General features: G+C 40.2%; 1 protein-coding gene across 3 annotated transcripts in view; it reads right to left on the reverse strand.

Annotated features, from left to right (window-relative positions):
• Nucleotides 1-14,639, reverse strand: part of LOC116984656 (choline kinase alpha-like) — a 60,320-nt gene that overhangs the window by 12,994 nt on the left and 32,687 nt on the right. For all 3 annotated transcript variants that reach the window (XM_033038936.1, XM_033038937.1, XM_033038935.1), the window contains 5 exons: nt 6,830-6,943; nt 6,017-6,150; nt 2,646-2,750; nt 1,288-1,346; nt 981-1,065 (listed from right to left, as the gene is read on the reverse strand). In XM_033038936.1, the coding sequence (XP_032894827.1) occupies nt 981-1,065; nt 1,288-1,346; nt 2,646-2,750; nt 6,017-6,150; nt 6,830-6,943 (497 nt within the window). The remainder of the gene's footprint in view (nt 1-980; nt 1,066-1,287; nt 1,347-2,645; nt 2,751-6,016; nt 6,151-6,829; nt 6,944-14,639) is intronic.

A 14,639-nucleotide genomic window follows, 5' to 3' on the forward strand; every position in this document is an offset into this window, starting at 1 on the left:
ACTTCATGGATAAATCAGCATTCCAGAAATCTATTCTTTACATTTGCTGCAAGGTAACCATGTAAAGATGTCCTCTCGTTGCTCTCATTCTTCCCCACCTCTGCTCTAACAGCCTGCCTTGCTCTAAATAACCTCTGCTCCTGTTCTGATCTTTCTCAGTGTGGTCAAAACCAAGAACAAGGAATACTGATGAGTAAGAAACAGCTTTCTGCGCACATCCTTGTACAAAGGTACTATTTCATTTACTTTCTCATCATCCCCAGTAACTTCAAAACACACAAACAGCAAGTGACTTTGAGAATCATGGCAACATTGGAAAGAAATAAATCAACCAGCAAGTTGGCAATTGCTAATCAATTCAACCAAAATTGACACAAGGCCCTTCATTCTGCTTAACCTCACTGAGTGCAGGGACTGAAGCACACTAGCAGAACATGAGAAAAGCATGACATCAGTCAGCATGATCTGCTTGTTCTCCATGCTTCTAGCAGGAAAACGGGCTGGGGGATCAGCTGGCATGCAATACATGAGAAATGTGAGTGTGTGCATTTGTGATGTTAGTCAGTTTAGACCACATCAGATGGCGCCAAAGAAAAGTTACCAAACAAAACTTTGATCCCATAGGACTTTTAGCAAACACCATCCCTGAAACCATAAGCTTTCTTCCAGCAATATTCTCAAAGCAATTAACTCAACTCTTGTGCAGTAATATCAGAGACATCGTAATCAAGGGAATAAACAATAGATGTTAATCATGCCAAAATACCCATTATTTTTACCGATTCATGAGATAAACAGACGAGTTTAGGCAAATGTTTCTGAAGGTCATGAATTACTATAATAAATGACTTTGGGTTCTCGTCATCTGTCCAAATGTCATGATAGCTGGTTATCGACATCAGAATATTATAAATATCTACAATTACAAAACAATAATCCTCAATTAATCACAGCTACTTTTAAAACAGCAATACAATTACCTAAAGTTGTAGCTACTATATTCAAAGTCAATCAACATCAGTTTGTTATCAGAGTTCTCAGGATTATCCAACAGGAGAAGGTTTCCTAGGATCGAAAATTCAAATATTAGAAAACAACATCATCCCAATAATCTGTCATAAATCATAATTTCCACAGCAATTGCTGCGGAAAAATCAATTTTCCATAACAGCTATCCACAAATGTAAATGAAAAATTAAATGGATTTATCCTCAAATTAACACAATACTAAATATTTTATTTTGACAAATTAAACATTTTTATATAATGTTCAAGATAAATTCTGACCTTCCTGGCAGTCGTTGTGGCAGAAAACAATTGGTGAAGGAGTTGCTTGAAGCAAAGACCTAAAGTAGAAGGAAAAATCTGGTAAGTAAGTGACATGGTAAAGATTACACTTCCTCTTCTGGAATTCTTAAAGCAATTCTACTTCCTTGGAAAATTCTTAAACCTCTGGAAAAACGTTATTTTAACCACCAAACAAAATGTACTTGTACAGATTAATTTGAGAATGGATGGTTATATGGATATAAAGTTTTCCTGTTTGAAAGTGCACTCTTTAAAAGTATTTGGTAATTAAAACACTCGGGTTTCTCACAAAATGCCATGTTGCCAATTAGAGAAAGTTAATATTTGAAACTGGTGACCAAAAATTTGTCACCCAAAACATTAACCATGTCTCTTTCCACAGACACTGCCCGACCAGCTGAGTATTTGCAGTACCTAATCGCAAATACAATCAAAATATTGTTAATCTTCCCTATTCTATCTATTGTGATTTCACCCTCTCCCTTTATGAGTATTACGTTTATAGACCTGTTATGCTGTTGAAACAAGAATGTCATTGTTCTGTTTTTGGTACATGTGACAATTAAATACTCTAGACCCCAACCCTATCAATACATTTGCAGAATATTAAGAATTTCACTCATGCATTAGTAGTATTTTATTGGTTTTGCTCTTTGGGCATACCTTACTTTCACAGGTTACTCCAGCATCTATTTTCAGGGTGCAAATCGGAAATAAATCACTGAAATACATTATTCTCGAGAACTAAAACTAATTTGGCATCTGTATGCTTGACATCATTTACCCCGTCACCAAATCAACTCTGAATTGCAATTCTTAAACTTAATTCATTATCCCAATTGAAATGGAAAGGGTTTCATTTGTACTTAAAGGAAAGTAAAACCACTGATCATACAGACATACAACAGCCACCAATATTCAGTGGGAAGTATGCAATTCAAAGTGGCAGCTTGACAGAATTACCTACAAAAAGAGATGGGAGAGCTTGAGGCAGATTTTGTTTAGAAAATAAATAAAATGCTGTGGAGAATGGGCTGCTGATTCACTATTGTCAACCTGCTTTTGCTGAAATTTGTTACCATGAAAACAGTGAACATAGGCAGTAAGACAATAAAAGTTTGATTACAATCCCTGGTTATGTTTTTGGTTCGCCCTCCATAGTATTTAGTCAGTAGAGACGGATTTCATATCACAGGAGATACTAATATGCTAATTAAAGTGAAGGCATTCACTGATTCGAGCAATACGAGCAGTTTACAATGAACATGTCAGATTCATTTGTTGAAATGCAAATCGTGGTAATATTTATTTGTGCTTTCATAATCTCAATGCCTTACCGTAGCTTCGCAATTTCCTGAGGCAGGTTGTAACTAAGAAGCTTGTGGAATGCACCAATGTGTGACTCCTTTGTGAAGTTAATTCGCATCACTTGCTGCAAATATCTGTCATTAATGATAAAGAATATTACATTGTTAGAGATAATATCGTGACTGAAGATAAACAGAAAATAAGTTCAAGATAAAAGCCCCACTTCTACTGAACTTCTTTTGCTCCATATACATAAAACAATAAGCAAAGAGCTTGAAAAGTAAAATAGCAGATAGTGGAAATCTGATTATCAGCAGATTGGGCAATAGCTGTGTAGAGAAACAGTGGTAACATTTCAGATTGATGACCTAATCTGATAAAGATCATAGATTTCAATCATTACCTGTTCTATCTACACAGATACTGCCTGAATTATTAAGGATAGCCACTATTTTATGTTATTCATGTAGCAGTAACTATGAGCTTTACAGCTTTCCGAATGCTTGCTAATTATATACTATCAGTTAGAACTGTTCGGTCCACAATGTCAGTGTCCAATTTGATGCCAGGTTGAACTAATTTCCTCTCCGGCACGTGATCCATATCCCTCCATTCCCTGCAGATCCATGTGTCCATCTAAAAGGCTCTTCAATGCCACCATCATGTCTGTTTCCATCACCATGCCCGACAGCACATTTCAGGCATCCATCAAAAACCAGCCTTGCACATCTACTTTAAACTTTCCCCTTTTGACCTTTAAGTTCCTCCCCCTAGTCCTTGATATTTTCATCCCAGAGAAAGGTTCTGACCCTCTATCTCTTCTATGCCTCTCAATTTTATATACTGTCTCGTGTCTCCCATCAATCTTTGATGTTCCGGTGAAAAGAATCCAAGTTTGCCCAACCTATCCATATAGGCAAAACCCTCGAATCAAGAGTTCAAGAGACATTTATTGTCACATGCGCCAATTGGTACAGTGAGATTTGAATTACCATACAGCCATATGGATAAAAACACAATACACGATAGAATTTAACATGAACATCCCCACACAGCAGAATCAACATTTGCCGCTACGGCGGCCCGATGTTCAGGCCCTCTCGCTGGGACGATCGGAGCTCTGGCGTCGGAACGGAGAACACTCTCAGCGGCTTGGAGTTTCCGAATCAGCCACTTTCTACCGGAGACCGCGGCCCCTGGTCCGAGCTGGGCGGAGATTCAACGTTGGCGGCCCCCGGCAAGAGGTCCCCAGGACTCCGCGAAGTTAAAAGTCAGCGCCGCCTGCAGCTGGAAGTTCCACAAAGCACAGCTCCACGATGTAATCAGCAGTCCCAACACTCTGGAGATACACAGCAAGGCATCGTCCCGCTCCGCGATGGAATTCAGTGCTGCGCCGCTGCTGAAGCTCTGGTCGGTCTCCGGCAGGAAAGGCCGTGCCAATCCAGATAGTAGGCCGCGAGGGGGGGGGGGGGGGGAGGATGCGGCTCGGAGAATAGACGCATCCTCTACCAGGTAATAACTGAGAAAATGGTTTCCCCCTTCCCCACCCCCAACATAAAAAAGACCTCCAGAAACATACTTTTAGACAGACTAAAAATAACAAAAAGGATGAAAGGACGGACAGCTGCAGGCGAGGCTGCCGCACGCGGCGCCACCCGATGACGCCCAGGCAAGATTCTGGTAAACTTCTCCAAAGCCTCCATATCCTTCCTGTAATGTGACTACCAGAACTGCACACAATACAATAAACCCTCATGTTAACAGACCTCTTTACTTTAAACCTTAGTTTAGAGATACAGCACGGAAATTAGCCCCTCGGCCCACCAAGTTCCTGCCGTGTAGGTGTCACAACACGAGAGGTCCCAGCACGGATCCCTGTGGAACTACAGTGGTCACAGAACTCCAGCCAGAATAACACCCTTCTGCCGTAACTTCCTCTCTTTTATGAGTAAACCAGTTCTGAATGATTCAGTCATCCTGGATGCCATGCATCTTAATTTACTTGAGGGGTGATGGAGTGCCAAGTATAATTACTTCAAAATAGAATGCATGAATAATTGAATTATTCTTCATATGGATGTGGCTGCTTGTATCCCAATTTGTCACAGATGACGATTACTAATACTATACCATAATAAGCAAACAAGATCCGCTTATTAATATTGAACAGAAGCAAAATTAACAATTTAAGCAAAATTAACCAAAAAGTTTTAAACTTGTTTGAACATAATTAAATCACATCAGTAAATTAAACTGTTACATTGAAATATATACAAACTGTCATTTCTGTTATGAAAGCGTATTAATCAAAGTTAAATTAAATGGTAGTTTTATAAGAAAGTTTCAAAGAACACCCAATCTCTGAAAGTAAATGCGCAGACATGCAAGCATCTGGGAATGCAAACATTAGGTTGGCCTTCGGTGCAATTTCAAGAACCCTGGCGAGGCGGCCCATGGAATATCATATACAGGCCAGATTTCCCCACAGAAGGGCAGCCTTCTGATGGAGGTAGGTCAAGGAAGACTGACTAGATTGATTCCTGGGACGACAGAAAGGAGGTTGTCCCTGTGAAAATTAGGCATAGTGGGCATATATTCTCTTCAGTTTAGCAGAATGATGGAGGATCTCACTGAAACATGCAACATTTTTACAAGGATTTCTGGGATGATACTTCCTCTAGCTGGCTGTTCATACCAGAGTGTTAGTGTCAAAATAAGCCATTGGAATTTGGAATTGACATTAGCTTCTTTGCTCAAAGGATAGGGAATCTTTAAAATTCTCATCCTGAGAGGTGAAACTCCATTTTCAATAATCAAAGCAGAGAACAATGTATTATGTTTGATATTAACAGAATCAAGGTGTGAAAGCAGGACAGAGGGAAAGAGGTTCAATGGAAATGTAGAATAGATCATTATTAGTTGGGAGAAGGTAGCAACAAAGGAAACAGAGAAAAAACATAGTCGGAGACAGTACGACTGGTTGGAGAAATAGGAAGGAGGAAGGATGGAGGGAGAAAGAGACGGTTACTTGAAATTAGAGAAGTCAATATTCACACCGCTGGGGTGTGAGCTGCCCAAGCAAAACATGCAGTGCTCTTCCTCCAATCTGTGCTGGGCCTCACTCTGATAATGGAGGGGGCCCAGAACAGAAAGGACAGTAAAGTGCTTGAATGATTATACACTTCAATGTTGAATATAAATATAGCCAGGATAAATGGTATGAATTGCACTTACCCGAGAGTTACTACTATACTTCCCACAAGTTTTTATCTAAAAGTGATATACACCAATCATATTAAAAATATACTTTCTTTTCAGGTAGAAAAGTCTAGTGGATTAAAATATATATAATACACATTGAATGCATTTTACATGGTACATATGACACCCAAGTACTCACTTCTCCATAGTACAGAACAACCATTTAGGTTCTTTGTTAAACGGCATTGTCATTCTGTGGAATGTGGCCATCTTTTTTGCTATTTCTGTCGAAATACTCGGAATAGCCAATTCTCTAGTCTCCAATTTTCGACTCTGGAATAGAGTGATACAACATTCATGTCGTGTCAGATTTCAGCAATTGTTTTAGACTATCATGCAGTATCTAAACATAAACTACTATGCATTAAAATGGGTAATTCCAGTCAGTACATACTTATTGTACTGTCAAATTTAGCCTTCCTTATATATTTAAATTCAAAATTTCTATTTTTCTTGGCTCGTCAAAACTCTTTCTAGTTTCTGTATAGTTGTTTAAATATCTAATACCGTTTCCCCTGTACATTACCTGTATAGGGACAAAGCAACCCTGAATCAATTAAAAGACAGACAGGCTAAACAATTTCCCCCTAAGCTTGAGATTTGGAAACACTTGTAGCAGCAAGGATTTAAGAGTAAAAATCCATGAAATTTAAATGTAAATTAATGATATTAAGAAGCAATAATTTTCATTTTTAGCATTTAGAGGATACTTGTTTTGTTGGGAGATAGTTTATTCCCTCATGCATACAGGACAAATGGCCTTAATAACAGCTCACATAGAACAAGTCAGTAGGTAACATGAAGATTTTTTTTTGAAAGATGCAGAATTTTTACTTGGAAGCATTTAATAACAACATTAATAGAACACAAATGACATTATACTTTCAATTTCCACATTCGCTGCAGAACACAATCAACAATTCACAACAAGAATCATTTAAATCAGGCTTACTGCGATAAACTGTTCCAAACGACCCTGAGGAAAGATTCCATATAACTTTGGTCCAAGGGATCGTTCTGCCAAGATTGCAAACATAACACTTTCCAAAACCATGGCTTCAGTTCCCTGTAAGAGATAAGTACATCATTTCTTAATTCCAGATTAATCTTTAATTACCTAAAAATAAAGTACATATTAAAGCATACATTAATTGAGCCAGAACTGAAAATAGCTGGCAGTAAGAAACTTTGAGAAAGAGGAAGGAGAGGGTCACTGAATGACCAAAAGGATATTAGTGCAAGACAAAAGTTAGAGTTTAAGGGATGCAAAAGGAGAGAAAGATAGGTCAAAAGTCACATTACATGGGAACTGTAGGATCGGTATTACCTAAGCAGATGTTTTGATCTAAATTCTATGAATAACCCATCCTCCTACATCAGTGGAATAGTACCAATAATCATCAGCCATTCCCTGAACGACAGCCATCTTTAAACAGAGAGACTACAATCTAGTATGTAGACATCAAGGTGTTAAAATGGCAGAGATGATTGGGATTAGGGTGAAATAGCGCGTCACAGTTGGTAATCTAATACATATGGGCTGCACAGCGGTAAAGTAACTGCTTTACAGCGTCAGAGATCCGGGTTCGTTCCTGACTACGGGTGCTGACTGTATGGTGTTTGTATGTTCTACCCATGACCTGCATGGGTTTCCTCCAGGAGCAACACCTCCATACCACAAACAAGTACAGGGTTGTACGCTAATCAGCGTGGTAAACTGAGACTGATGCAGTACACCATTACTCAGAAGATGCCAACCTAACAATTTAACTTTTAATCTCACGCATGTTTTTCTGTTAATAGTATCCCAATCCATGTAGTCTAATTTTAATAACCATCGTAATACCTTCTCAAAGTAATTTGCCAAAGAAATGCAGAACAGCTATTGTATGTTCATTTCTACTTTGCTAGTTGCAAATAAAAAATGTATTAAATGTCATTTTTTGTCATAAATTCATGTTCAATCTACCCAATCCTATCATTTTCTAAGTGTCTTGTTCCACCTCCAATATGATAGATTCCAGAACGTTTTCCTTACCACTGATATGGGCTCAGTCTGTTTTGTCTCCACCCCTTTTTCTTAAATGTAATGTTATATTTGCTATCATCTTACTGTATAAACCATTCCAGAATCAATATCTTTGCAAAACCTTGGGATGCAGATTATCAGTCCTGAGAATGTCTCTTAACCCCCATTAACCTCCGCAGCATTTTTATTTTACCAGTACCGATTTGTTTCAGACACTCATTCACCCTCGATTTATTGTTCAGTTTCCAGATGGTCTTCCATGAAAGTAGACAAAATATCTGTTCATTTTTTGGCCATTTGTTTATTCTCCAAGATATATTTTCATCATGCAAGGGCTTAATATCAAACTTTCGAAAATATTTTCTTTAGACATTTCAAAGGTTGCTTTAGATATGTATTCCTGTGCTTTGCACTGGTCTTCTACTTTCCCTTTACTTTCCTGAATCTCTCTTCTTCCTCCCCCCCCCCACCCCACCCCCACCCTCAGGCCTATTTTTTTGGCAACCTTATAATTGATTTAATTTGATCTTACAATATCTTTCACCTCTCTGATCATTCACGGGTAGGGGACTTTTCCTGTTGGTTTAGTGGCTAAAAAGGGATAGGTATTTGTTCCAAACCTCCTATTAATTATTCAAATGCTTTCTTTACCTATTAGAATTAAAACTGGTTTTAGATTAATGTAAATTACATTTAACCTATGTACAATATATCATATTATAACCATTCTTCCATGAATATCAGATTATTAATAGCTTCTCATTCTAGATTTTAAAATGACATACTATTTGGTTGGTTTTCTAGATTAGTATGCAGAGGAAATATGTCAAATATTCCACAAATTCATCCTCCACTATTACTGCTAGTTTAGTGTGGCCAGTCTATGCTTAAGGATAAGGGGGAAATCCTTTAAAACCGAGATGAGAAGAACTTTTTTCACACAGAGAGTGGTGAATCTCTGGAACTCCCTGCCACAGAGGGTAGTCGAGGCCAGTTCATTGGCTATATTTAAGAGGGAGTTAGATGTGGCCCTTGTGGCTAAGGGGATCAGAGGGTATGGAGAGAAGGCAGGTACGGGATACTGAGTTGGATGATCAGCCATGATCATATTGAATGGCGGTGCAGGCTCGAAGGGCCGAATGGCCTACTCCTGCACCTAATTTCTATGTTTCTATGTTTCTATGCTGATCAAAGGCACCACGACTGTTGTATTACTCATTACATGCGCCTACATGTTTTCCTGATGGAGATGCCAGTGTAGAGCTGGTTACTGTTGCCCTCCATTCTCTGTCATTTTGTAGAGCTACTTTGCACTGCAGCTGGGCTGCTTATCTAGCTTGGCTCTTGTGGTTGTGGTGACGCACCAGACATTGGACACAACATTCCACTATGGAGTTGCTATGGTGAAGCTGCAAATGAATGAACTGAGGCCAGGGCAGGGGGAATGGAACATTGCCCCGGTGTTTGGAGCCTACGTGCACTACTACACTGTTCCGAAGGCAGATAATGAAAGTGATTTTAACATGGTTTGTGGCCTGGTGGTCACAGGAAAGAAATACGGTAAAGTCACCTATAATTTTTGCACCAGATTGTTTTATTGTTCACACAGCTATTTTTAAATCTCACTGCTGCAACACCCTAATTCAAATCTATTTGTCCATACTCATTCCTCATGTATTTGCAATATCTGCTAGTTAACTTATGTCATATTTGTTTTAATCACAGCACGGCAAAAATACACCCCTGTGGTTCTGCACTGTCAAGTCCCAAGCATAGTTTAGGATTGCTCAGGTTGCAATGCTGCCTGTTTGAGCTCAAAGGAACCTACTGTATCAGGTTCAGGTAGCAAGCAAAATTACAAGTCCTCAGGCTGTAGTTATTTTTTGTACCGCAAGTGATCATCCAGAAACATTTATCTGACACCATTTGTTTTAGTATTGCAAGGGAGGAACAGGAAATGTTGTTCTTCATTTAAAAAAAAGACTGGTATTTTGGTTATATTTCAATCATACATATTTTCTGCAACTTATGTAGCTTTTCTTTATTTTTTCCCCCATTGTCAGGAGCTTCAGCTTTTTTGTAAAAATAAAAACCCAGCAGGTAATAGAAAAGGCCAAAGCATCGTACTATTCTAATCATTACAATGATATTCAACAGCTAAAAAAAAGTAACTCAATCAGTGAAAGCCCCAAAAATACCATGTCACAAGAAGGAATGTGTTGAGCAAGTGGAATACTTGGCACAATGCCACCGTCTTAAAACTTAATCCAATATTTTTAGCTACTAAATCTTACATTAATAATCATGCATTTTAGCAGTAAAACAATTCACGTAACGGTTAAATCTGGAGTTCAACGAAATACTAAAAGATTAAAACTGCAAAAGGATTAACATTTGGTAGCAACAATTGAAGTTTGGCACCCATTGCCAGATTGTCACCCTTGATCTGCTTAACCGTGCATATTTTTCACGTCTACTTGCAGACAGTGTTTTTCCACTGTGGTTTATTGGAGCATACCAAATGAGATTCTGTGCAAACATCATTTATTCCCCATGGTTTCACAGGATCTTGACACAAATAAGACCTGAAGTATTCCACAGAATATGCTACTCCAAAGCAATTAATAATGACTAATTCTTAATTCAAGGTTTTACCAGAGCCATAACACAGATATAAGACTTTCAAAATAAGCATGTAGTATGGACAATTTCCAGAGATCTATCAGAACACTGAATTCCAAGGACTGAATATGGCCTTGTTAAAACCACCATAAATTCACCATTGATGTGCAGAATGTGAACAAATATCTGTCTCATTTTACACAGCTTTCATCTAGGCGATCAAAACAGCCCAGTTTTCTAAATGCCGGTCAAAATCTGTAATATTTTTTTGAATTTCCAGTACTTAAATACTAGTTACTTAAACAAATACAAATTGCTAATGATAGCTAAAAAAAATTTGCAGGTTTTTGTTGTTTTTTTCCATTCATGAATATCAATTCCTGTGGAGACTGAATAAGCCAGAAAACATACAGATGAGCAAGATATACACCCTTATATTTCATGCGTCAAAGCAAAAAGCAGTGCACAAATTTCCCACGTGAACACATTCTACAGAAAAGATTAAAAACCTATGCAATTGATATTTGATGAAACTGTAAGCTTACAATTGTTTGAGAATTATTAATCTTCATGTTGCAACAATGTTTCTTTCAGAGCCAGACGAGGAACAGGGAGTCTGAATTGCAGTGTAGTAGAAAGCACAGCACATTCAAAACTCCCAGTCCTCTGAAAAATTAATAATGAAAAATTAGCTCCTCATGCAAATTGCACACGGGAGTTATTACTTACAATGCGATAATTAAAATAGAGTTCAAGATTGCAAAGATGTTTTAAGGGTTTATTCGTCTTTCCTCAACATCCAGAGACTATCTACTGCACACCTGACAAATATTGTTTATGAAATTGACCATCTCATTGTTTACAGGAAGGTTACATACATGCATTGTGCTTCAAAGAGTGGCTATTCAGACCAATACTGTTGAGGTACACTGGGGAGTCAGAGGAATGTCAAAGTTCTCCAGCCACAACGTTGCCCATCACGTATCAAATTATCAATCCATCAATATTAGGCTTTCACCAGTTCCAATGAAAATGCAGCTGCCTGAAATGTGAGCTGTTTCTCTATCGAAACCATCTGACATTCTGCATACTTCCAGTCATCTGCAGTATTTTGCTTTTTGGCTGTTATTACTGATTCCTCCACTGAGTGATTTGGCAAATTTTGTGTGTTCGGTTTCCAACATATACGATGCAAATGATATATAGTTAAAGCATTAAACTTCCTTTTGCATTCCTGTTAAACATTAAATTTCATCCCCTTTACCAGAGGGGATAGTCATGGGAGCAGTCTGCCTTTCTCTGCAAAGGTACATCTGATGCACAGCTGGTTTTTTGAATATGGTGTCCTTTAGGGACTTGGATTCTTTCTAAAATTAACTGTTTAAGTCAATGCAACTGTAACATTCAGACTCGAGTTTCTGGTCATTAAATGGCCTCTTCCTACTCATTGGACAATTTATGTAGACTTATTTTAAAAAAAAGGTCTGTCTGTCTTCAGCCTTTCCATTGCCAGAGTGAGGCTGAAAACATACTAGAAAAAAGTGCCTAGTAGTTGACAACCCAATGACACGAACACTGAATTCTCCAAATTTAAAGAAGCTCACTCGTCCTCTGTCCCCTTTTCTCCCCTTCTGATCTACCCAGGTCCTCTAAAGGGCCTGTCCCACTGCGGGGACCTAATTTGCGAGTTTAGAAGAGTTTGCCCTCGACTCAAACTCGCAGCATGGTCCTAGGAGGTCTATGTAATTCTCCTTCATGCTCGAGAGAAGTTCCGGCATACTTGAGGCCTCAATTTGGTCGAGGAGTCATTTTTAGCATGCTGAAAATTGTCCGCGAGTAAAAATTGGTCGGCATGGGAAAAAATCGATATTTTTTACTCCTAGGTTTAGTCGAAGTAGGTCGGCATGTTATTCGTAGGTAATCAAAGGCAATCGAAGTTAATCATAGATTGTGTTAGTATAGTCGAAGGTAGTTGAAGGTGATCGGCTTCACTCTCCACTATTCAGTGTCTAATTTTCCCGAAGCTAGTCTTCAACATCGTCGAAGGAGGTCGAAGGAGGTCTTCTACATAGTCGAAGGAGGTCTTCTACATATTCGTAGGAGGTTCTCTACATAGTTGAAGGGGGTCGCAGGAGGTGTTCTACTTCGGCGATACAACAAGACCATGACACTTTTTTTTTTAAAACACTCCTAAACTCTTCTAAACTCGCAAATTAGGTCCCCGCAGTGGGACAGGTCCTTAACCCCTTTGCTTTCAACCACTCCCTCCCAGCACCTACCACCCATTTTCCTACCCCTTCCCCCACCTAACCTATCTATCCACTGCTCTTGCTGGATCTCCTACCTCCTCCTTCACAGTTCCATCTGCCCAACATCATCTCTTTATTTGGTTCCACTCTTCGTATCAAATTCCATTACCTGCTGCCCATGCTGGCACCCACTATTCTTCTCCCAGCCTGTGTTGTTATCTCCACCCCTCTTCTCCAACCTGACTATTTGTTCAACTCTTCCTCATCTATTTCCACCTATCGCTTGCCAGCTCTTGTGCCATCTCACCTCTTTATGCTAACTCCCTTCTACCGTCAGTCCATAGAAACATAAATAGGTGCAGAAGTAGGCCATTCAGGCCTCCGAGCCACAACCGCCATTCATTATGATCATGGCTGATTATCCAAAGTTAGTACCCAGCTCCTGCTTTTCCCCCTTATCCTTTGATTCCAATAGCCCCAATAGCTATGTCTAAATCTCTCTTGAATACATCCAGTGAATTAGCCTCCACTGCCTTCTGTGGCAGAGAATTCCATTGATTCACAATACCTCTGGGTGAAAACGTTTTTCCTCATCACAGTCCTAAATGGCTGACCCCTTATTCTTAAACTGTGACCCCTGGTTCTGGACTCCCCCCATCATCGTGAACATTTTTCCTGCATCTAGCCTGTCTAATCCTGTAAGAATTTTATATGTTTCTCTAAGATCCCCTCTCTTCCTTCTAAATTCCAGTGGAATAGAAGCCAAGTCAATCCATTCTCTCATCATACGTCAGTCTCACCATCCCGGGAATTAACCTGGTGAAGCTACGCTGCACTCCCTCAATAGCAAGAATGTCCTTCCTCAAATTAGGAGATCAAAACTGCACACAATATTCCAGGTGTTGTCTCACCAGGTCTCTGTGCAAGTGCAGTAGGACCTCCCTGCTCCTAGACTCAAATCCTCTTGCTATGAAGGCCAATGTGCCATTTGCTTTTTTCACTGCCTGCTGTACCTGCATGCTTACTTTCAGTGACAGATGTACAAGGACACCCAGGTCTTGTTGCACCTCCCCTTTTCCTAATCTGACACTATTCAGATAATGGTGGAGGGGAGAGGGAGGGGGAGGGGGAGAGACGGAGGCTGGGATGGAGCAGCCAGCCTTCCGCCCAGTAGCTACTCACCAACCACCATCTCCACCGGTTGCGCCTGTGCTAGCTGGCGGGCGGGCCGGCAGAAGGTGCTGAGGTGGCGGCCGGTTCCACTGTCCGGTCCCGGTGGCCACTCGCAGCCACCCGAGCTACTGAGTGAGTTGCTGACATGATCCCCGACCTCCTCCTTCTCAGTGCTCCTGCCCGCCCCGCAACTTTACTCCTAGCGGCCCAGCCAAGTTTGCTACTTTGAGCAACCCAGGCCGTGCTGACCCGGGCCAGACTCCCCACACATTGTGAAAGGAACTCTCTCTCCCCCCCCCACCCGCAGCAGCGCTGTCCTTTTACAGCCGCTTCCCAGGGTCGAAGGCGTGGCAGGTTCCGCGGAGCAATCTCTACGAGAGTAGCATTGCTCGGCCAACTCCACGCCATCGGACGCCCAGTGTCCCTGCTGCCCAGTGGTAAGCTGCTCTCTCTTCCCGCCCTGGGGACCAGACCTGAGTCCTGGTAGAATGTCGCCATCAGCAAAGTGACTGCAAGGGTGACACTGAAGCTAGCCACCCAGATAGAGAATGTAAATCAGTTGCCAGCAATGAGGGATAGACTTGGCTATCCTCAATACAGCAACATCGTTCTTGATGTTGCTGTACTGAGGGATAGCCAAGTCTATCTTTTTTGGCTAACAATCTAACCTTCAGCCTCCAAGACGCAGG

This window comes from Amblyraja radiata, chromosome 20 (assembly GCF_010909765.2).
Source record: "Amblyraja radiata isolate CabotCenter1 chromosome 20, sAmbRad1.1.pri, whole genome shotgun sequence".
In the NCBI taxonomy this organism is placed as follows: domain Eukaryota; kingdom Metazoa; phylum Chordata; class Chondrichthyes; order Rajiformes; family Rajidae; genus Amblyraja; species Amblyraja radiata.